This window comes from Salvelinus namaycush, chromosome 5 (assembly GCF_016432855.1).
Source record: "Salvelinus namaycush isolate Seneca chromosome 5, SaNama_1.0, whole genome shotgun sequence".
NCBI lineage: Eukaryota > Metazoa > Chordata > Actinopteri > Salmoniformes > Salmonidae > Salvelinus > Salvelinus namaycush.
Window position 1 is genome coordinate 66637899 of NC_052311.1, and position 21847 is coordinate 66659745.

At 44.5% G+C, this 21847-nt stretch overlaps 1 protein-coding gene and 1 long non-coding RNA gene across 3 annotated transcripts in view; one reads left to right on the top strand and one right to left on the bottom strand.

Moving 5' to 3' along the window:
* The window catches only part of megf8 (multiple EGF-like-domains 8), a 45958-nt gene that overhangs the window by 19743 nt on the left and 4368 nt on the right, over window positions 1-21847 (bottom strand). Inside the window, exons 7-22 of one of the 2 annotated variants that reach the window (XM_038994992.1) lie at window positions 21355-21568; window positions 9301-9484; window positions 7050-7195; window positions 6578-6688; window positions 6330-6481; window positions 5762-5863; window positions 5470-5617; window positions 4522-4685; window positions 3286-3489; window positions 2958-3161; window positions 2560-2805; window positions 2327-2445; window positions 2074-2205; window positions 1685-1882; window positions 1201-1446; window positions 854-1038 (exon numbers count right to left, since the gene is read on the bottom strand). In XM_038994992.1, the coding sequence (XP_038850920.1) occupies window positions 854-1038; window positions 1201-1446; window positions 1685-1882; window positions 2074-2205; window positions 2327-2445; window positions 2560-2805; window positions 2958-3161; window positions 3286-3489; window positions 4522-4685; window positions 5470-5617; window positions 5762-5863; window positions 6330-6481; window positions 6578-6688; window positions 7050-7195; window positions 9301-9484; window positions 21355-21568 (2755 nt within the window). Of the gene's footprint in view, window positions 1-853; window positions 1039-1200; window positions 1447-1684; window positions 1883-2073; window positions 2206-2326; window positions 2446-2559; window positions 2806-2957; window positions 3162-3285; window positions 3490-4521; window positions 4686-5469; window positions 5618-5761; window positions 5864-6317; window positions 6482-6577; window positions 6689-7049; window positions 7196-9300; window positions 9485-21354; window positions 21569-21847 lie in introns of both variants that reach the window. The other variant, XM_038994991.1, reaches the window with a different exon arrangement.
* Window positions 11723-13022, top strand: LOC120048781. Its single transcript, XR_005477040.1, has 2 exons — window positions 11723-12522; window positions 12914-13022. It is a non-coding gene; the product is annotated as an uncharacterized LOC120048781 (long non-coding RNA).

Here is a 21847-nt window from a genome sequence, read left to right on the forward strand (position 1 = left end):
GTAATTTTCTCTGATGAATACCCTTTCCGATTGTTTGGGGCATCCGGAAAAAAGCTTGTCTGGAGAAGACAAGGTGAGCACTACCATCAGTCCTGTGTCATGCCAACAGTAAAGCATCCTGAGACTATTCATGTGTGGGGTTGCTTCTCAGCCAAGGGAGTGGGCTCACTCACAATTTTGCCTAAGAACACAGCCATGAATAAAGAATGGTACCAACACATCCTCCGAGAGCAACTTCTCCCAACCATCCAGGAACAATTTGGTGACGAACAATGCCTTTTCCAGCATGATGGAGCACCTTGCCATAAGGCAAAAGTGATAACTAAGTGGCTCAGGGAACAAAACATCGATATTTTGTGTCCATGGCCAGGAAACTCTCCAGACTTTAATCCCATTGAGAGATTGTGGTCAATCCTCAAGAGGCGGGTGGACAAACAAAAACCCACAAATTCTGACAAACTCCAAGCATTGTTTATGCAAGAATGGGCAGCCATCAGTCAGGATGTGGCCCAGAAGTTAATTGACAGCATGCCACGGAGGATTGCAGAGGTCTTGAAAAAGAAGGGTCAACACTGCAAATATTGACTCTTTGCATCAACTTCATGTAATTGTCAATAAATGCCTTTGACACTTATGAAATGCTTGTAATTATACTTCAGTATTCCATAGTAACATCTGATAAAAATATCTAAAGACACTGAAGCAGCAAACTTTGTGGAAATTAATATTTGTGTCATTCTCAAAACGTTTGGCCACGACTGTATATGTTGTTTTTCTGGTCATCTTGGGGTGTTGCTGTAATTTTTCATTTTTTGGAAGGCTTAGAATGGGTTGATATTTATGTCTGTCTCACCCTGGCAGTGGTCACAGATGCCTGGGGCGGTGATACAGGTGCTGTGGAAGTTACAGCCACAGTCCACGTCACACTCCACCCCGCTCAGCACCAGGGTTGCTGGGTCAGATGTCCAGCCCAGGGAACACTCACACTCGAACCGCGGGCTGCCGCTGCACTGGCCCTGACGACACTCATTATAACAACTGGAGCAGAAAGAGAGAGAGAGGTCGGCTTTTGGAGAATGGAGTTATTCAGAGAACGAGACATTATAAAAGCTAGTGGAAGTGAAAAGGGCTTGTCATGATAGGGAGGATGAGAGGGAGAGAAAAAGAAAGAGCGACAGGGAGTGAGAGAGAGAGGCTCACGTCTGGTTGCAGTGCAGGGTGCCGTCCCCGGTGTAGCCTCTCTCACAGTGGCACTCAAAGGAGGTGGGGGTGTTGACACAGGTGGCGAAGGGGTGGCAGCTGTGGAGGCCCAGCCTGCACTCCTCCACATCGGGACAGCTGGGGTAGGACCAGACTGGGTCCCTCTCCCCCTCTTCCAGGTGCTCCAGCTCCATCTCCATCTCCATCTCCATGGGCCGCGGGGGAGCCAAGGTCTGGGACTCAGGACTCGAGGGGGAGGAGGAATAACAAGGTTCAGTATTACCTCCTAATGCAGAGAGGTGGTCTGGTATTGACATGGTAACTTCACAGGCAGGTCCAGTGTACGTAGGCATTAGTTACATTGGACCTGCTCAGATAATTATTTTTTCCATCACCACAGCCCGTTTTGGGGGCTTGTCCTCAGTTGAAGTCAAACCTGGGTAAGTAAGCATTTTGAAGTGTGGTAGTTTGCTGGTCATCATACCTGGTAGCCCGTACTTCATCCACAGCCACACTGCAGTTATACACAGAGGGGTCGTCCATCCCTCCCCAGTCTCCTCGTAGACACCTGCCGATGGTGGGGTTGTTGTAGTCTCCACACCAGCCGCACTGGAACGTCTGGAGACAGTCTGTACAGGTGACCAGAGCTGAGCACTGCTTACACTGGGGCACTGAGTGAACACTGGAGTGGGGGAGAGAGGGATGGAGGAAGGGATGGAGAGAGGATTAGGGGAAGGAGGGAGAGGGAGACAGAAAAGGTTATTGAATGTTGTTGGTACATAATAGATTCCAAATAGGAAAGGGAAATAAGATTAAACCTCCATTTTAAACTGCTGACTACAGGAGTTCAGCTCATTGGTTCTAATGGTTTACCTGTCATACCAGTCCCTGCACTCTCCGTAGGGATACTTGGTGAGGTAGGCAGCGAAGTAGAAGCAGGCCTGGGCCGACTCACACCACGCACACTGACTGGAGTTAGACAGACACTCCCCACACGTCCTCCTCCTGTTTACAGAGGTGGGGAAGGGGGAGAGAGAGAGAGAGAGAGGTGGAGAGAGTTGCATACCCTAGAAGTAATTGCACCAAGCAACATTATAGTACAATGAGCCTGACAGTGGGTACTCACTGGTTGCAGACTTTAGGGCACCCCTCTGGGTCGCGAATGGATCCATCCAGTCTTCCCCGTCGGCTGCATTGGTAGTCACCCTTCTTGCTGGAGTTGATCTGCCACTCACAGTAGTGATCCTGTAGGCCAAAGATCATAAAGGTCAAAGGTCTACAAGATCTATAAGGAGAGTATTAAAAATATAAAATGTTTTATGAAGCTAATGGCAGTGAGGTGTTCTGTATGTTAAATACCTGAGTGCAGGCAGAGCAGTCCCTGTACTCCTCACAGAGGGTGCATTGTGGCGGGGCCAGCAGCAGGTGGCGCTCCCCTCCCCCCTGGTCCTCCGGGCAGGGCTCCAGGTCAGGCAGTGCACGGAACAGACAGCGGCCCAGAGATGGGCACCAGCCACAGGACTGGTCTGACAGACATGCCAAGCAAGACTGGTACCCCGAGCAAGAGCCAGAACGGTACGGCTCCAAGAACAGGAAGGAAATCTCCTACAGAGAGAAAGAAAGGAGAACAACAAAAAAAAAGAGATAGACAATGGGAGAAACAAACATCTTCAATATTGATGTTAAGGGTATTGAGCCTCAGTATTACTGTGAAAACCTTTTGTTTATAAAATGTGTAATTGTCAGCTGGTACTCACACTTCCGCCGGGCAGGGCGGTTCTGTTCCAGGTCAGAGCCATCTCACTGGTCTGTCCAGAGCCTGAGTTGTTGAGGTATCCCTCGGCCTGGACCAGGTAGCGGTTCCCTCGGGTCAGGTTGGGAAATAGACGACCCATGTCAGGACGGGACAGCAGCTTCGTCTCCTTCTCCTGGTGAGCTGCCCAGCGACCTACCCTCTCATTCTGAGGGGAGGAGGAAGAGGGAGTGAGAGAGTTCAGTAAAACAAATTACAGGCTGGATCTACTCGTATCTCTCAAAAAATGTGTAATGTAAGCGCCCATCTCCCGCTCTTTCGCCCTCGCTCACCAGTTGCAGGGAGTTGGGTCCAGCAGCCATGCGGGCCTCAAAGTGTAGCCTTTGTATCCGGGCCCACATGGAAACTGTCTCAGTGGGAGGGGGCGCAGGTGGAGGGGCGCCCCACAGAGGGTGGATGAAGCCCCGGAACTGCAGGGTGACATCCATCTCTGTGGTGGGGCTGAGGATGATGGAGGTGCTGCGCAGGATGGACACCTGAAGGGGTGGAGGTTCAAGAGGGATTGGATGGAGGTGTTACAACAGACAGCAAGGTACAACATGTCAGAAGTCAGCAGCATTACATTCAGTCAGTTTGGGAAGCCCACAGTATCTTAAGCAGGGTGGGAGGAGGGTAAGTATTTAGAGGGGCTTTAGAGACGCAGTATAGCTAGAAGTAGAGGTAATACCAGGGGTGAAAGTAAGGTGGTACGGTGTCCTTGCAAAAGAAAGTGGGGGTACGCCGTACCGGTAAAACACGGGCCTATCATAATAAATAAAACAAAATGTCAAGAAAACTGTACCATTATTTTTCATTACCGCATGTCAGACGCATGAAACATTTGCGAATGGACTTGAAAATAAATGGGTGGTATTAGCCTACACTCCAAAATGTGATGTGGTTCGACGGGAACACTAACATTTTGACAAGCCAGAATTGAGTGGCCGACACCAGGACGCGAGGACAGCAGTGGACACATAAATTATTGCCTAATGATAATCGCCAAATGTCATTACACTTTTTGGTGTTTTGTGAAAAGATGTCGCTTTCCATTCACCACTGTTTGGAGGCTGGAACTATGTTGAGAGTGGATGAATGTGCCTGGATAGCCTTGTAAAAGGAGCCCTTTGAAGTGATTGTTTGACAAATCAGATGAAAACATCATGACTGGTTGTGTTTGTGAGGGAATCGAACCCACGAGCCACACAGGACCACAATACTTGGTGGTAGGGTTGTCACGAGTAGTACCAGTATACTGATACTCAGAGGTATTGTGGCATGAAACAAAACATGGAGCGGAGTAAATGTTCTGAGGAAACAGTCCTAATGTTGGAAACAAGCAGTCTGATGTCACCCAGAATTCAGTTTATTTTCCAAGCTATAACACACAATCATCTACATACAGTAGGTTTTTTAAAAGACCAAAGAGTTATGTCTGCGTTGTGTTTTCCTTTTTGCCATGGAAAATCAGTTATAGTAGTATTGCAATGTTGGCAACGTGACAACCTTACATGGCGGGGCCTCTGTACCTTGTCAGGCTGGGAGTCATTGCGGGGGTGCTGGAAGGTGAGCAGGTGCAGTCCCGGGACATAGTTCTCAGTGCGACAGGAAAGTATTGTGGCGAGGAAACGGGTACGCTCCCCCCACCAGCCGTACGCCCCTGAGATCTGGTCCACACGGCAAGCACTTTGATCTGCAATACCGAGAGGGAGGGGGAGCTCATTAAACAACACACACAGTACCAGACCTCAATCTTACAATACTTTTCATTTTTATTTAACTAGGCAAGTCAGTTAAGAACAAATTCTTATTTACAATCACGGCCTACCAGAAGGCAAATTGCCTCCTGCGGGGACAGGGGCTGGGATAAATGACAAATATAGGACAAAACTCACATGACAAGAGACACCACAACACTACATAAAGAGAGACCTAAAACGACAACACAGCATGGTAACAACACAACATGACAATATGGTAGCAACACAACATGGCAGCAGCACAAAACATGGTACAAACATTATTGGGCACAGACAACAGCACAAAGGGCAAGAAGGTAAAGAGTAGAGACAGCAATACATCACACGAAGCAGCCACAACTGTAAGTAAGAACGTCCATGATTGATTCTTTGAATGAAGAGCTGGAGATTAAACGCAGCGAACTGAAAAGAGGAGCGACCCAGGGATGTGTGTGCTTTGGGGACCTTTAACAGAATGTGACTGTCATTCTTTGGGTGTTGGGTGGCAAAAGGGGTGGCAATGCTAACAATGTTGTTGGTAGTGGATTGCATGGTCTTGCACACATTGCTGCTTGTAGTGTGTCCTTTTGCCACCCAAATGGGTGTTGTATGTGGAGGATGAGGGCTGCAGTAGGTATCTAGGGGGGAGCCCCAATTCATGGTCCCTCATGACTTTTTTCTCCTATGCATTTTAGCTTTTGATATTTGTATTTCCCCTTCTCCCTCTGTGCATCTCACCTGACACAGGTAGGCAGGACTCGTTCTGGACACACCAGCCGAAGTCACCGGGGGCGCGGGGCAGGGAACCTGGAGCCCCACTGAACACCAGGCAGGACTGGCAGTCAGACAGGAAGCGGGCCAGGCCCAGGCACCCTGTGCTGCCACACTGGAGAGAGACAGTTAAACATTGTTTTTATCCATGGTCAAGTTAGATTCTTAGAAGGTGGATGGGGAGGACAGATGGATGAGGTTTGGGTTGAAGATGGAGAAAAAGGGATGGAAAAAGCAGGGTGTTGGATAGGTGTGTTACCGGGTTGGTGGGTTGGTACTCCCGACAGCGGCCCTCACACCAGCTGCATTCTGGGTTCTTCAGACACATGCTCTCGTCTGGTGCCTCGGCACACACAGCGTCCTGACACACACAGAAACGCACAGTCAAACAAAGATACACACACCACAGCAGAGCTCTCCAACCATGTTCCTGGAGAGCTACCGTCCTGTAGGTTTTCGCTCTAACCCTAATACTAATAATCTGATACTAATCATTTAATGGTTGATAAAAATGAATCAAGTTAGTTACAACTGGGGTTGGTGCGAAAACCTACAGGAGGGTAGCTCTCCAGGAACAGGGTTGGAGAGCCCTGCACCACACTATACTGTGAACTACCCCAAAATTGTGCACAAGAAATATAATGTTTACAAGTCCTGCTTTCAACCCCCAAAAAACATTATCACTGAAAAATATTATGCTTCAGGAGATGAGAGCATTGCAGTTTCAACCATCCACCTCTCCCCCTTTCAATATGCCCCTGTTCACCATGCAATAATATTCCTTAATAAACTCTCCATCCCTCCCCCCTCCTTACTTCTTGACTCACCCGGTCTCCTGGGTCGCTGCTCACGAACAGTGGAACTTTGTACGCCACCAGGTCTCCACGGGCAATACCACTGTAACCCCCGGCAACCAGCAGCACCCTGCCCTCCATCACAGCAGCTACATGGGAGTACCGCCCTCTCACAGCCTCTCCTCCTGTACGAAAAGAGAGAGAGAGATGATTCAACATAAAGCAACATGAATATGTCTGTGTATGAGCGAGTGAGAATGTGTGTGTGTGTAGGGACTCACTGTGTTGAAGGCTCTCCCCAGCTGACACCCACTGGTGACACCCCAGGTGGTAGAAGAAGATTTCCTCATCATAACACTTCTCCTCCTGGTAGTGGATGTGCACATTCCCCCCTGAGAGAGAGAGAGAGAGGCAAGGAGAAAGAGAGAGAGAGGCAAGGAGAAAGAGAGAGAGAGGCAAGGAGAAAGAGAGAGAGAGAGGCAAAGAGAAAGAGAGAGAGAGAGGCAAAGAGAAAGAGAGAGAGAGAGAGAGGCAAGGAGAAAGAGAGAGGCAAGGAGAAAGAGAGAGAGAGAGGCAAAGAGAAAGAGAGAGAGAGAGAGAGGCAAAGAGAAAGAGAAGGGGAATAGGGAGAATAAGAGCAATATTAGAGGGAAAATGGGCTGGACAGCAAACAATTGTATGAATCCATTCAAGAGGTCTCCATCCCTATCCTATATTCTCTGTGATCTCCATCTCTACCATACGTCCCCTCACCATAGACCACCATGTAGTTGCCGATGATGGTGGCTGAGTGGAAGGCTCTCTCCCTGGGGCCTGTGGCTGGGAAACGGGAACGGAACGAGGTCCAGAACCTCCGGTCCACGTGGAATACATCCGTGGAGTTCACACGTACACTGAACCTGAGGGGGGAGAGAGAGGCAGGAAGGAGGCAGATTATTTGAGACAATAGACACAGTCCAACGTTAACCTGTTGAGGACAGAGGGCGCTGTTTTCACTTTGGGGGAAAATCGTGCCCAATTTAAACGGCCTCGTACTCAATTCTTGCTCGCACAATATGCATATTATTATTACTATTGGATAGAAAACACTCTCTAGTTTCTAAAACCGTTTGAATTATATCTGTGAGTAAAACAGAACTCAAGTTGGAGCAAACTTCCTGACAGGAAGTGGAAAATCTGAAATCGATGCTCTGTTCTAGGGCCTGCCTATAAATGGGCTTCATATATATCAGTATACATGCACTTCATACGTCTTCCACTAGATGTCGACAGGCAGTGAGAGAAGAAATGGAGTGTATAACTTGATCTGGGGTCGAATAAAAGCTCTCGGCATGACGTGTCACCAGTTTCCTGTTTTCTGGAGAGCGCGTGAAGGGACCTGATTTTGCCTTCTGAAATGCTGCCGTTATAGACGACTAATATCTCCGGCTTTGATTTTATTTGATAAATGTGACAATATCATCGTAAAGTATGTTTTTTCAATATAGTTTTATTCGATTATTGAAATTTATTCGGGACGTTAGGCGTGTTGCGTTGTGTGCCTTTGTTCAGGAAGGAGAGCTTCGCGCTACTTTGCTAGCTTTCCGTGCTAATTGACTGGAGAAGAGGACATTCTAAATCCAAACAACGATTGTTCTGGACAAAGGACCCCTTGTACAACATTCTGATGAAAGATCATCAAAAGTAGGACCCATTTTATGATGCTATTTCATATATCTGTCGAACATGTGAAATAGTCGTTTGCGCCCAGATTTGGGGTACTCTCTCGCTATAACTAACTAACTAAGCTGTATGTCGTAATGAAGTTATTTTTAGAATTCTAACACGGCGATTGCATTAAGAACTAGTGTATCTATCATTTCCTATACAACATGTATTTTCTAGTAACGTTTATGAATAGTTATTTGGTCAGAATAGTTGAGTGTCGTAAAAATATGATTATATAATATAATATAAAATATGAAAACTGATTTCAGCTCTAAATATGCACATTTTCGAACAAAACATAAGTGTATGTATAACCTGATGTTATAGGACTGTCATCTGATGAAGGTTTATGAAGGTTAGTGAAAATTAATATCTTTTGCTGGTTTATTCCCTATCGCTAACGTGCCTATTGCTATCGCTAACGTGCCTTGATGAATGAATGCGGTAGTGTGGTAGGCTATTGTAGTAAGCTAATATAATGCTATATTGTGTTTTCGCTGTAAAACACTTAAAAAAATCGGAAATATTGGCTGGATTCACAAGATGTTTGTCTTTAATTTGATGTACACCATCGATTTTTCAGAAATGTTTTATGATGAGTATTTAGGTATTTACTCTGGCTGCTTCGGTTCTATTTCTGACGGTAGCTGTGATGGTAGCTGCAATGTAAAACTGATGTATACCTCAAATATGCACATTTTTCGAACAAAACATAGATTTATTGTATAACATGTTATAAGACTGTCATCTGATGAAGTTGGTTCTTGGTTAGTTTGGTTGGTTCTTGGTTAGTTAGGTTGGCTTTGTGCATGCTACCTGTGCTGTGAAAAATGTCTGTCCTTTTTTGTATTTGGTGGTGAGCTAACATAAATATATGTGGTGTTTTCGCTGTAAAACATTTTAAAAATCGGACATGTTGACTGGATTCACAAGATGTGTATCTTTCATTTGCTGTATTGGACTTGTTAATGTGTGAAAGTTAAATATTTCTAAAAAATATCTTTTGAATTTCGCGCTCTGCCATTTCAGTGGAATGTGGGAGGAGTTCCGCTAGCGGAAAGCCGGAGCCAGACAGGTTAACACAGACACCTGCTGAGACACAAATAGATACCAAACACTACTGGGAATCACACGGACACTGACACATGGAGAAGCCAAGAACCTAGCGAGAACCTGTTCTTGCATTACCAAATAGCATCAAACACACACGACACAGTGTTTACTCTGTGTGTACTTTACCTTTGATAATAAACACACATCACCATCACAGTCCCACAATCCCCTCCTCCAACTGTACCTGGCAGTGGTAGGCCTGTGGCCCCCGTAGACCAGCAGGACCCGGGACGGGGGGTGGAACACCATGGAGTGGCCTGCTGTGGCGGGGGGCTTCCCCCCAGTGGGCTGCACCGCTTCCCACACCCCAGACCCCCGCAGACCAAACCGATACAGAGATGACGAGAACATGTCCTCTTCCGTACGACCTGCATAGGGGAGAGGAGGAGAGAAAGATTACAAGAGTACTTATTCACAACGGATAGGCACAATCTTAGGATAGAGTGAAGTATTGAGACAGTGACACATTTGTTGTTGTTTGGGTGCTGTTGTAACAGTATAACTTTAGACCGTCCCCTCGCCCCGACACGGGCGCGAACCAGGGACCCTCTGCACACATCAACAACTGACACCCACGAAGCGTCGTTACCCATCGCTCCACAAAAGCCGCGGCCCTTGCAGAGCAAGGGGAAACCCTACTTCAAGTCTCAGAGCAAGTGACGTAACCGATTGAAACGCTATTAGCGCGTACCCGCTAACTAGCTAGCCATTTCACATCCGTTACACTGTACTCCAGCACTTTGGATTTCAAATGATACAATGGGCTATAAGGTTAAAGTACAGACTGTCAGCCTTAATTTGAGGGTATTTTAATCCATATTGGGTGAACTGTTTAGATAGAACAGCACTTTTTGTATATAATTCCCTTATGTGTGTATTAAAGACGTCAAAAGTTTAGTATATGGTCCAATATTCCTAGTACACAATGATTACATCAAGCTTGTGACTCTACAAACTTGTTGGATGCATTTGCTGTTTGTTTTGATTGCGTTTCAGATTGTGCGCCCAAATTAAATGAATGGTAAATAATGTAGTGTCATTTTGGAGTTACCTTTATTGTAAATAAGAATATAATGTTTCTTAAAAAAACTTCCACATGAACGTGGATGCTACCATAATTACTCATAGTCCTGAATGAATCGCAAATAATGTGGTATTTTATTTGGATCCCCATTAGCTGTTGCAAAAGCAGGATCTACTCTTCCGGGCGGCCACACAAAACATGACATACAGTGCATTCGGAAAGTATTCAGACCCCTTGACTTTTTCCGCATTTTGTTACGTTACAGCCTTATTCTAAAATGATTTAAATAGTTTTTTCCCCCTCATCAATCTACACACAATACCCCATAATGACAAAGCAAAAACAGGTTTTTAGAAAGGTTTGCAAATGTTTTAAAAATAAAAATCTGAAATAATACATTTCCATAAGTATTCAGACCCTTTCCTCAGTACTTTGTTGAAGCACCTTTGGCAGCGATTACAGTCTTGAGTCTTCTTGGGTATGACGCTACAAGCTTGCCACACCTGTATTTGGGGAGTTTCTCCCATTCTTCTCCGCAGATCCTCTCAAGCTCTGTCAGGTTGAATGGGGAGCGTCGCTGCACAGCTATTTTCAGGTCTGTCCAGAGATGTTCGATTGGGTTCAACTCCAGGCTCTGGCTGGGCCACTCAAGGACATTCAGAGACTTGTTCCGAAGCCACTCCTGCGTTATCTTGGCTGTGTGCTTAGGGTCGTTGTCCTGCTGGAAGGTGAACCTTTGCCCCAGTCTGAGCGCTCTGGAGCAGGTTTTCATCAGGATCTCTTTGTACTTTGTGTTAAAGTTCATGTTTTAAGTATCCCTATATTTCTGTTATTACGGGGCTATCACTCAGTCAAGAGTGCGCCTGCGCAGGGAGTCTTGTCGTCGATAGACCTAGCCTTGAGTGTAATGGCTACCTTGTAGTGTGTTCATACGGTATAGTAAACTTGGTTAAACTGGAACCTTGTCGTTGTGTCATTTCGAGTTAACATTGGTAGCAGAGGATGGCTAATAACTACAATGTGCCATTTGTAATAAATACCATTTAAAATAACACAAGCATATTGCTATTACATTGTTATAACTAACTTCTTTCTAAGCAGGGTTTCTCACACACCCAAAGATAGATGGCTGGCACAGACCTTTCATAAACACTGATAAGGAAAGGCCTTGATCAAAAGAGTGCTTGGGTCCGCATTTCACGAAATAATGAGACACACACATAACCAAGGACAGAGGGCTGACTACGCACACACAAAATCTCCTGCTTAGCTGAACATTTGATAACAAAGAACTTTTGCTATAAGACTCAGAAGGATGACGCCCAGCTCATCAGGACCAATCTGAGAAGACAACAACCTGTCCAGAACCAACCAAAGGACCAGAACTTCCAGACTCAACCTACTTTCTGTGTTGTATAAAATGTCTATGCATTCTGTTATCTGGGCTTTTTCTGGAGGTTCTCTATGAGCCGAAGGAACGAGACCGTATACGCTTGTACCAGATATCTTTACTCATAATTAAACTGTCGCTTGTCATACAATTTATCACCTTGTCTGAATCGATCCTTGACCGACTCGCCCTTCTCCATATCCAATTATCAACAGAAACTTGGTAGCAGAGGATGGTTGTCTAGAGACCCGGTCCAGAGTGGTTGATTTGGGTGGGAGAGGGCGAGTTGGTGAAAGGACGGTTCACGGAGGACAGGTGAAATCTTTTGGGGGGGAGGACGACAGTTCTGCTCAACTCGGGAAACTGATCTTCTGGTCGACCATAAACAAGGTAAGCAAGACCTGTTAAATCAAACTTTGCATATTGTCGTATAGTTCTTCCAAATTTCGATCAGTGGTACCGAGTCTGGGTAAGAATTCTTGTTTAAATTTATGTGCATAGATGACATGTGAACGACAGTGAAGTGAACATATGTGGGAATAATTTGTAAGTCTTAAGCGCTATTATATAGTCCGGCTTGTGACCGGTGAGGAATAGGCTTAATTTGTGTTAAAAGCGCTATTATATAGTCCGGCTTGTGACCGGTGAGGAATAGGCTTAATGTGATAAAAAGATCTATTCGTATAGTCCGGCTTGTGACCGGTGAGGAATATAGTAAGCACTATTCAATAGTCCGGCTATTCAGTCGGTGAAGGGTAGGCTTAAAATTGGGATAGGCACTATTCAATAGTCCGGCTATTCAGCCGGTGAAGGATAGGCTTGTTCCATCCCCATTCATATAGTCCGGCTGTGACCGGTGACGAGTGGGGTAAAGTTTGTCAAGACCTATTAGTATGGTCCGGCTTGTGTCCGGTGAGGAGTAGGCTAGACTTATTCAATAGTCCGGGCGATTGTCCGGTGAAGAATAGTCTATTTGTGTTTGTAGGCGCCAGGTTGTGTGTTAAAAGCGCTATTATATAGTCCGGCTTGTGACCGGTGAGGAATAGGCTTAATGTGATAAAAAGATCTATTCGTATAGTCCGGCTTGTGACCGGTGAGGAATATAGTAAGCACTATTCAATAGTCCGGCTATTCAGTCGGTGAAGGGTAGGCTTAAAATTGGGATAGGCACTATTCAATAGTCCGGCTATTCAGCCGGTGAAGGATAGGCTTGTTCCATCCCCATTCATATAGTCCGGCTGTGACCGGTGACGAGTGGGGTAAAGTTTGTCAAGACCTATTAGTATGGTCCGGCTTGTGTCCGGTGAGGAGTAGGCTAGACTTATTCAATAGTCCGGGCGATTGTCCGGTGAAGAATAGTCTATTTGTGTTTGTAGGCGCCAGGTTGAAAAATGTTCAATGTTTAAGTGTAATGTTTCCAATGTCTAAAGTCTAAGTGTTCAACGTCTAAAGGGTAATGTTCATAGTGGGAAAAATTTAAATGTTTAATGTATACATGTAAAAAATTATTGGTGTTGGTTTAAACTGAGAAAGAATATTATTAGGACTGAGAAATTTTGCACGTTCCACAACGCCTGATAAACAAACGATACATAGAAAAATTAAATTCCGAGTGTACGAGGGAGGAACTCTGAGATAAGACAGAGTACGTGTCTCCAAGAATTCATCACGGGTATTTACCAGTGACGGGCTAAGTATATTCAGATAGTCTAAATATAGTGATGAAATTTAATCAGATGATTTAAAATATAGAGATAAAAGTTAAAATATAAAATACATGACAATATGACGACCCCAAATACTCCCAAGCTTAAATTTATTTTAAGCCTATAGGGCATGGAAATAGAAGTGATAGAGAGCTTATTAGTAAAGAAAGGAATTTATATGGTTAGCATTTGTTTTGGCCATAAGAAGATAGAGATAGGTTTATTAAGGTTATGTAAGGACTTTAGAGATTGACACTATAAGACATGTTGTTAATTTTAAATCCATGATTTTAGATAAAGTCAAAACAGTGAGACACTTAGTTAATGTTTGGGACCAAGCTACAGACAGATAAGGGAAAGGGCAGACAGAGTGGCCCTCCCCGCACTGCTGAGACCTTGAAGGTTTGAGAGCAGAAGGGAGTTTTGGAAGGGGGCGCCAGGACAGAGATAACAGAATGGGTAGGTAACAGTTACTGAATGGAGACAAAAGGGAGAATTGGACATGTGGAAAATGAAAGGGGCGCTCCTACATAATAATGTAGAACATAAGAATATTTTACTAAGTCATTATTTAGAATAGGTAAGGTTGATACCTGGGCAGAGCCAGGTATCAAACGGGGGAGGGGTACATTGTGGTCTAGGATAGGATGGGGCCTATTGGATAATAAACTAATTTAAAAAAATTCTAGCTAATAAATAGGCATAGAAGTTAAATATATAATCAGATAGAACAAAATGAGAAACTGTTTGTTAACCAAACCTGTATGTCCAAGATTTTATGCATTACAGGTGAATTAAAGGAGAAGGTGATTCACCCGACCTGGGGGCATATCGCACTTGGAGGGTGAGACACACTGACACTGCCGAATGATCACAGAGTTAAGGAGAAGAACCGTTACTAATAGAGTTCGGGGATCAACTCCTTAATGAAGAATTCCCTGCCCCCGACCTTTCCTCACTGTGTTTGTTCATAGAAGTGAAAGTGTTGCTTGATCTCTGGCTGATGATGTGTTCTCTGGGAGAGGAGGGGGCTTTACAGGATTGCTTGTAGTCCTGCGTTGTCTGTTTAGGATACGATGGGGATGTTACCATCGCAGTGCTGCCAGAACCACCACCAGTTCCAACAGACCAGGTTCAGCCGGCCTCCTCCACCACTTCAAGACCAAGTCCCACGCCATCACCTGAACTCTACAATCTGGTATAGGTAATAAATGTAAAAGACATCTCAGATAGTGACCAATTGGGGACTGAAACTGGTTATGAGGGAAGGGAGAATATGTGGTTGACCTACAAAACACTTAATAGAAAGGACTGTGTCGTATGTGGACATGCCAGACCTATTCTGGCTGCTCACCCATTTGCCCTAAGTAAGGGGGAAGGTTGGATGTGCATATTGGAAAGTTTAAGCCAAATTCAACCCTGTGTAAAACTCTGAGTCTTGTGTTCCCAGAAGTCCGTCCCCAGAAGACACCATGGGGGTTAAGGCATATGGGGGATATTACAGCTGTAACACTGGTACAGGTAGAGGTATGGACTATGGGAGGTTCCCTACTGCTGCCTGCATCACTAATGTCACTATTAACTAGAGGTGTTGCTGATGTATGGTGGATGTGTGGACCTGCCAGGCGGTTGACCCCATTTTGAAAGGAGATTATCAGGGAACATGTGTTTTGGCCAGTCTGATAAACACCATTGCCTATTATTGAGGTTACAGCTAACCAACTTTTGGGAGCTGCACATGCCAGAGGCTTGGGACCAACCCAGGAGACGGCAGAAACGTGACGCTCCTTGGTCCGAGGGAACAGATAACATCCACACCAACCTGTTGGGGGTCCCAATAGGGGTCCCCCACGAATTCCAGACATTAAACAGGAATGATGGCCTGTGGCATTTATTGCCCATTATTGACCCAGCTATTGTTGATGCTAAGCATAATGCCTGGATCAATTATATCTACTATAATTAATGATGATTTGTTAAATACACCCACACAGCACTTACGGGGGTGGCTGAACAATTGGATGCCACCTCGTAGACCAAATAGACTAGCACTGGACATGATTCTGGCCGACCAGGGAGGTGTATGTAAAATGTTTGGAGAACAGTGTTAGACGTTTGTCCCTAACAATACTGGTCCGGATGGGAGCATTTCAAAAGCTCTGAGTGAGTTGGCAAGGTTATCGGTGGAGGTGAGGGGTCTTGCAGGTGTGGAGGAGAGTGGACTGTTCCCCTGGCTGGGTGGTTGGTTTGGTAAGTACACTGCAATGATGATTACTGGATTTCTGACCCTAAGTTGTTGTTTTTTTGTATGCTCATGTTCCGTAATGCCTGTATCATACCTTGTTTGAAGAAGTCTGTTACAGATGTGGAAAGGGCCTATGGTATGATGCCGCTGCTTGATGCTCCAGTTGGAGAGGCTGATACGAAATCAAGCTTTCGCAGGAGAGTGGGCCTGACAGAGGGGGACCCTTGGTTCGCTGTAGTTGATGTTGTCGAATGAATAAAAAGTGATGTTTGTCCTCCCTGTTGTGAAGGTTTGAAGTTCCCGGGTGGCGACGAGCCCACCTGGTACAGGTTGTATAGAGGGATGGACCTGAGGGTTTAACATGATCTAGCTTTTTATGTCACGTCTCTTTTGAGACGTGAAGAGAGGGAATCAAAACTTTTTCCTTCTGAAAAAGTTCCCTGTCTCTGCTTGTCTTAGCTATTTTTTGTCACGTCTCTTTTGAGACGTGAAGAGAGGGAATTAAAACTTTCTCTCTGAGAAAGTTTCCCTGGTTGTTTACTTTTGCTTTTCTTACTCTTACCTAGTTTATGTCACGTCTCTTAGGAGACGTGAAGAGAGGGCATATGAAACTTTCTCTTCAAGAAAGTTTCTGCATATACTACTCCTGCTTGATTCCATGTTTATGTCACGTCTCTTAGGAGACGTGAAGAGAGGGAATCAAAACTTTTTCTTCTGGAAAAAGTTTCCCTTCTTGTGCCTGGATTTGCTTAAAGTTTATGTCACGTCTCTTGTGAGATGTGAAGAGAGGGAATTAAAACTTTCTCTCTGAGAAAGTTTCCCTGGTTGTTTACTTTTGCTTTTCTTACTCTTACCTAGTTTATGTCACGTCTCTTAGGAGACGTGAAGAGAGGGCATATGAAACTTTCTCTTCAAGAAAGTTTCTGCATATACTACTCCTGCTTGATTCCATGTTTATGTCACGTCTCTTAGGAGACGTGAAGAGAGGGAATCAAAACTTTTTCTTCTGGAAAAAGTTTCCCTTCTTGTGCCTGGATTTGCTTAAAGTTTATGTCACGTCTCTTGTGAGATGTGAAGAGAGGGAATTAAAACTTTCTCTCTGAGAAAGTTTCCCTGGTTGTTTACTTTTGCTTTTCTTACTCTTACCTAGTTTATGTCACGTCTCTTAGGAGACGTGAAGAGAGGGAATCAAAACTTTATCTTCTGATAAAGTTTACTCTAATTTTGCCATTAATAGCTTTTGTCCTAGCTTTTGTCACATCTCTTATGAGACGTGAAGAGGGGGATTTGTAATAAATACCATTTAAAATAACACAAGCATATTGCTATTACATTGTTATAACTAACTTCTTTCTAAGCAGGGTTTCTCACACACCCAAAGATAGATGGCTGGCACAGACCTTTCATAAACACTGATAAGGAAAGGCCTTGATCAAAAGAGTGCTTGGGTCCGCATTTCACGAAATAATGAGACACACACATAACCAAGGACAGAGGGCTGACTACGCACACACAAAATCTCCTGCTTAGCTGAACATTTGATAACAAAGAACTTTTGCTATAAGACTCAGAAGGATGACGCCCAGCTCATCAGGACCAATCTGAGAAGACAACAACCTGTCCAGAACCAACCAAAGGACCAGAACTTCCAGACTCAACCTACTTTCTGTGTTGTATAAAATGTCTATGCATTCTGTTATCTGGGCTTTTTCTGGAGGTTCTCTATGAGCCGAAGGAACGAGACCGTATACGCTTGTACCAGATATCTTTACTCATAATTAAACTGTCGCTTGTCATACAATTTATCACCTTGTCTGAATCGATCCTTGACCGACTCGCCCTTCTCCATATCCAATTATCAACACACCTCGCATCGACGAGAAGAGGTCGTACGAAAGTTGGAAAAATGAACTTGGAATCTGGACACGGGTTACTAATCTGGACGTGAAAAAGCAAGCACTTGCGGTGGTATTATCGCTCGAGGGAAGAGCGAGAGATACAGCACTGGAAATATCCGTTGAGGATTTGAACAAGGATGACGGTATGGGAACTTTGATCACAGCACTGGATTCTGTATTTCTTAAAGAAGAGAAAGACCGTGCCTACGAGGCATATTCAAACTTTGACAGTGTTACGAGAGATATTTCGGTTGCAATGACGGACTACATCATTGATTTCGAACAGAGGTACAATAGGATGCGCAAGTACGACATGGTTCTCCCGGATGCAGTGTTAGCTTTCAAGTTGCTAGATACTGCCCGTCTAGATGGTAGGGAGAAACAGTTGGCTTTGACTGCCTGTACTGTGCTGACTTTTGCATCAATGAAGTCGGCACTAAAAAATAATTTTTGGTGAAAAGACGTCTGTCGCGCCAATAAGATGGAATGCAAGTGAGTGACGCAGCATATTACACTGAGCAGCAGAGAAAAGGCGCCAACAAGTCACGTTCAAGACAACCAGAAGAGGGCGCCATTTCCCGGCACAAATCCACTGGACAAATATGTAAGGAGATCAAAATGTGCTACTTGTCAAAGCACTTACCATTGGGTTAAAGACTGTCCTCATAAAAATGAACAAGTTAAACTAACATAGGAAAATGTAAACACAGAGATAGAGCAGTGTAACATTACACTGTTTTCAAATTAATCTGCTTCTGATACTGAGATTTTTATAGTTGAATCCTTAGGATCTGCTGTGATTGATACTGCATACACACAGACAGTGTGTGGTGCAAAATGGCTTGATAGCTATGTCAGTGAACTAAATATGAAAGAAGTACAAAATATGATTGACACACCAAGCAACAGAGCTTTCAAATTTGGAGATGGGAGAATTGTCCATTCTACCAAGAGAGTTAAGATACCAGCAAAAATTGGTCAGACTAAGTGTCAAATTGAAACAGAGGTGGTCCCTACAGATATCCCCTTACTATTAAGCAAAGCTTCCCTCAAGAAGGCAGAGGCTGTACTAGACATAAAAAATGACAAGGCAGTGATGTTTAAACAACCAGTGACTCTTGAACTTACTACCTCAGGCCACTATTGTGTAAACATTTTAGACAAAGACATCACACAGAGTCCATGCAAAAATGAGATTCTGACTGACACAGAGCACATGGAGATTCTGACAGTCACAGAGAACATGAACACTAAAGAAAAACACAAAGTATTGTTAAAGCTTTACAAACAGTTTGGACATGCTACAGTTGACAGACTTCAGAAGTTACTCAGCAGTTCAGGGAATAATGATGATGAGAAGTACGAAACTGGAAACAAAGTGTACTACAAACGAGTTGACTGTCAAGATTGGAAAGGACCGGGAGTAGTCATTGGTCAAGATGGTGTGGTGATATTTGTGAGGCACAGAGGCGTCATTGTCAGGGTGCATCACTCAAGATTGCGGAAAGTAAATGATCAACAAGATAGAGGGGCAGTTGCTGAGAATCAGTCTCCTAATGAAAATGACAAAAAGGACACAGTAACAGACACAAACCTACCAGATGTTGCATCCAATGATATGGACACTGAAACTGACACAGGAAATGGAGCAGAGACCTTCAACCATGCCACAGGTAATACTCTTGAGCGTTCAAATGAGGAAAACATTCAACAACAGCCACATGTGTTAAGAGAACATGGTTGTTCCAATCTGAAAACTGGACAAACTGTTAAATACATGGACAGAGAAAGTGGTATTCCACATACAGCAACCGTCATTGGACGAGCAGGAAAAGCAAAACACAAGAACTGGTACAACTTGCAGTAGTCTGAACCAGCTACATTTTCTGGTACAACAGGGTCAGCTGACCTGTCACTTGTAGATAATATCACAATTGAACGAATGGAAAATCGAGAAAAACAGAATGACATTCAAAATGATGATGTACATGAAACAAAGGACGTGTCATTTGACTCAGCTAAGCTAGATGAGCTCAGTAATTGGAGGAAAAATTGAGTGTTTGAGGAAGTCAAAGACATTGGCCAAAAACGCGTCTCAACAAGGTGGGTGTGTACCCTTAAAGAATCCTTAACTGGAATAGTGCCTAAAGCACGTCTAGTGGCTAGAGGTTTTGAGGAACTGGCTGCTAAAGAACTCCCAAAAGACTCACCGACAAGCGCCTCAGAGTCACTCAGATTGCTGATGTCAGTGATCTGCCAGAAAAAATGGAAACCTAATTCCATAGACATCAAATCTGCATTTTTGCAGGGAACAGAGCTGTCAAGGGAAATTCACATCCGACCTCCACCTGAAGCTAAAAGCGAAGGAACACTGGAAACTAAAAAAGTGTTTGTATGGACTGGCAGATGCATCACTCTACTGGTACAACAAAGTCAAGGCATCAATGCTGAGTACAGGTAGAAAAATGTCACAAGTGGATCCTGCAGTCTTCTATTGGCTTGATCAAGACTGCAATGTGACTGGAGTACTTGCCTGTCATGTTGATGACTTTATCTGGGTTGGCTCACAAACCTTTGCTTCAACTGTGATTCCACACCTCAAAGCTGTTTTCTAGGTTGGCCGTGCGGAGCATGATCATTTTTGTTATGTTGGCATAGAGTTTATTACAGTTGATGGAAAAATACTGATGCAACAGGAGAGCTATATCAAGAATCTTCAACCCATCCAGGATTCTTCAAGAGCCGTACAAAGGAATTCCCCTCTATGTGAAATTGAAGCTGGTCAATTGAGGTCAAAGATAGGACAAATTTTATGGGCTGCGAGACAGAGTAGACCTGGTTTGATGGTTGCAACTTGGCATCTAACACAAAACACGCCACTGTACAAACCATTCATGAGGCAAACAAAGTTGTTCGTAAACTGAAATCACAACAAGTGACTTTAAAGTTTCAGCATGTTGGAAAAAATGACTCTTTGAAACTAGCTGTCTTCAGTGATGCTTCGCTAGGGAACCTTACAGATGGAGGCACACAAGGTGGACATCTAATCGTGTTAATGGGTGAAGGAGGAACATTCTCACCTATCTGTTGGCAGTCAAAAAGGATCAGAAGGGTCGTCCGAAGCACACTTGCTGGAGAAACCCTTGCTCTTGCGGACGGAATTGACAATGCTATCTTTCTTGCAACTCTGTTCTCAGAGCTTAACACTGGTGGGACAAAACGGCACTTTCTACCTGTTGTTTGTTTCACTGACAACTACTCATTAGTTGATGCTGTGAAGTCAACCAAGTCTGTCACAGAGAAAAGACTTCGAGATTAGCAGCATCAAGGAACTTATTCAAGCACAGAGAATCCAGCGGATTCTGTGGTCGACCACAAAGGAACAGCTTGCTGACTGTCTTGACTAAAAAGGAGCATCCGGTCTTGTGCTCCTACAGGGTCTCAGTAATGGAAAGTGGCAGCTTGAGTAATACAAATAAAAACTGTCACACAACCCATTTGTAATGGGGATCTTGAATAATACTTGGACATTTAATTGTGTTGTTGATGTTTTATTTGTCTTTAAAGAAAAGGGGGAGATCGTTAAGTTCATGTTTTAAGTATCCCTATATTTCTGTTATTACGGGGCTATGACTCAGTCAAGAGTGCGCCTGCGCAGGGAGTCTTGTCGTCGATGGACCTAGCCTTGAGTGTAATGGCTACCTTTGAGTGTGTTCATACGGTATAGTAAACTTTGTTAAACTGGAACCTTGTCGTTGTGTCATTTCGAGTTAACACTTTGCTCTGTTCATCTTTCCCTCGATCCTGACTATTCTCCCAGTCACTGCCGCTGAAAAACATCCCCACAGAATGATGCTGCCACCACCATGCTTCACCGTTGGGATAGTGCCAGGTTTCTTCCAGATGTGACACTTGGCATTCAGGCCAGAGAATACAAATTCAGTTAACAACATTGTATTTCAATAAGCTATTTACCTCCAAATATGTAGAGATAGTTATCCACTACAGCTGCTGCATGGTTGGCCACTCTCGGTGCCCCGGGCGAATGGGATTGGCCGAGCTGCTGCCAGTCATCCTGGATTGGGCGGTACATCCAGACGTCGCTGGCTAAAGCGCCGCTTGCGAGCTCTCCTCCGAAGATCACCATGTTCCCCTTCCACTCTACTGCCGTGTGGGAGTGACGAGCCGCCTGACAGAGGGAGGGGGGAAAGAAAGAAGGGCGAGAGGAAGAGGGTGGTGATGAGAAGAGAGATGGCAGTTGGGATAGGGTGGGCAGGAGGAAGGGAAGGATGAGCGGAAGTGGGAACAAGAAGAAAGAGAAAAGGGAGGGGTGAAAGTGAGGCAGTAAGATAGGGAGTGTTGTAGAAATGGGTTAACAGGAGAGGGAGGGAAAGAGAGATTTTTATGAGCATTGGTTTAGTCCAATGAGTCCAATCGCATCGCCGGTGCATTTTGAACTAACCCCTTT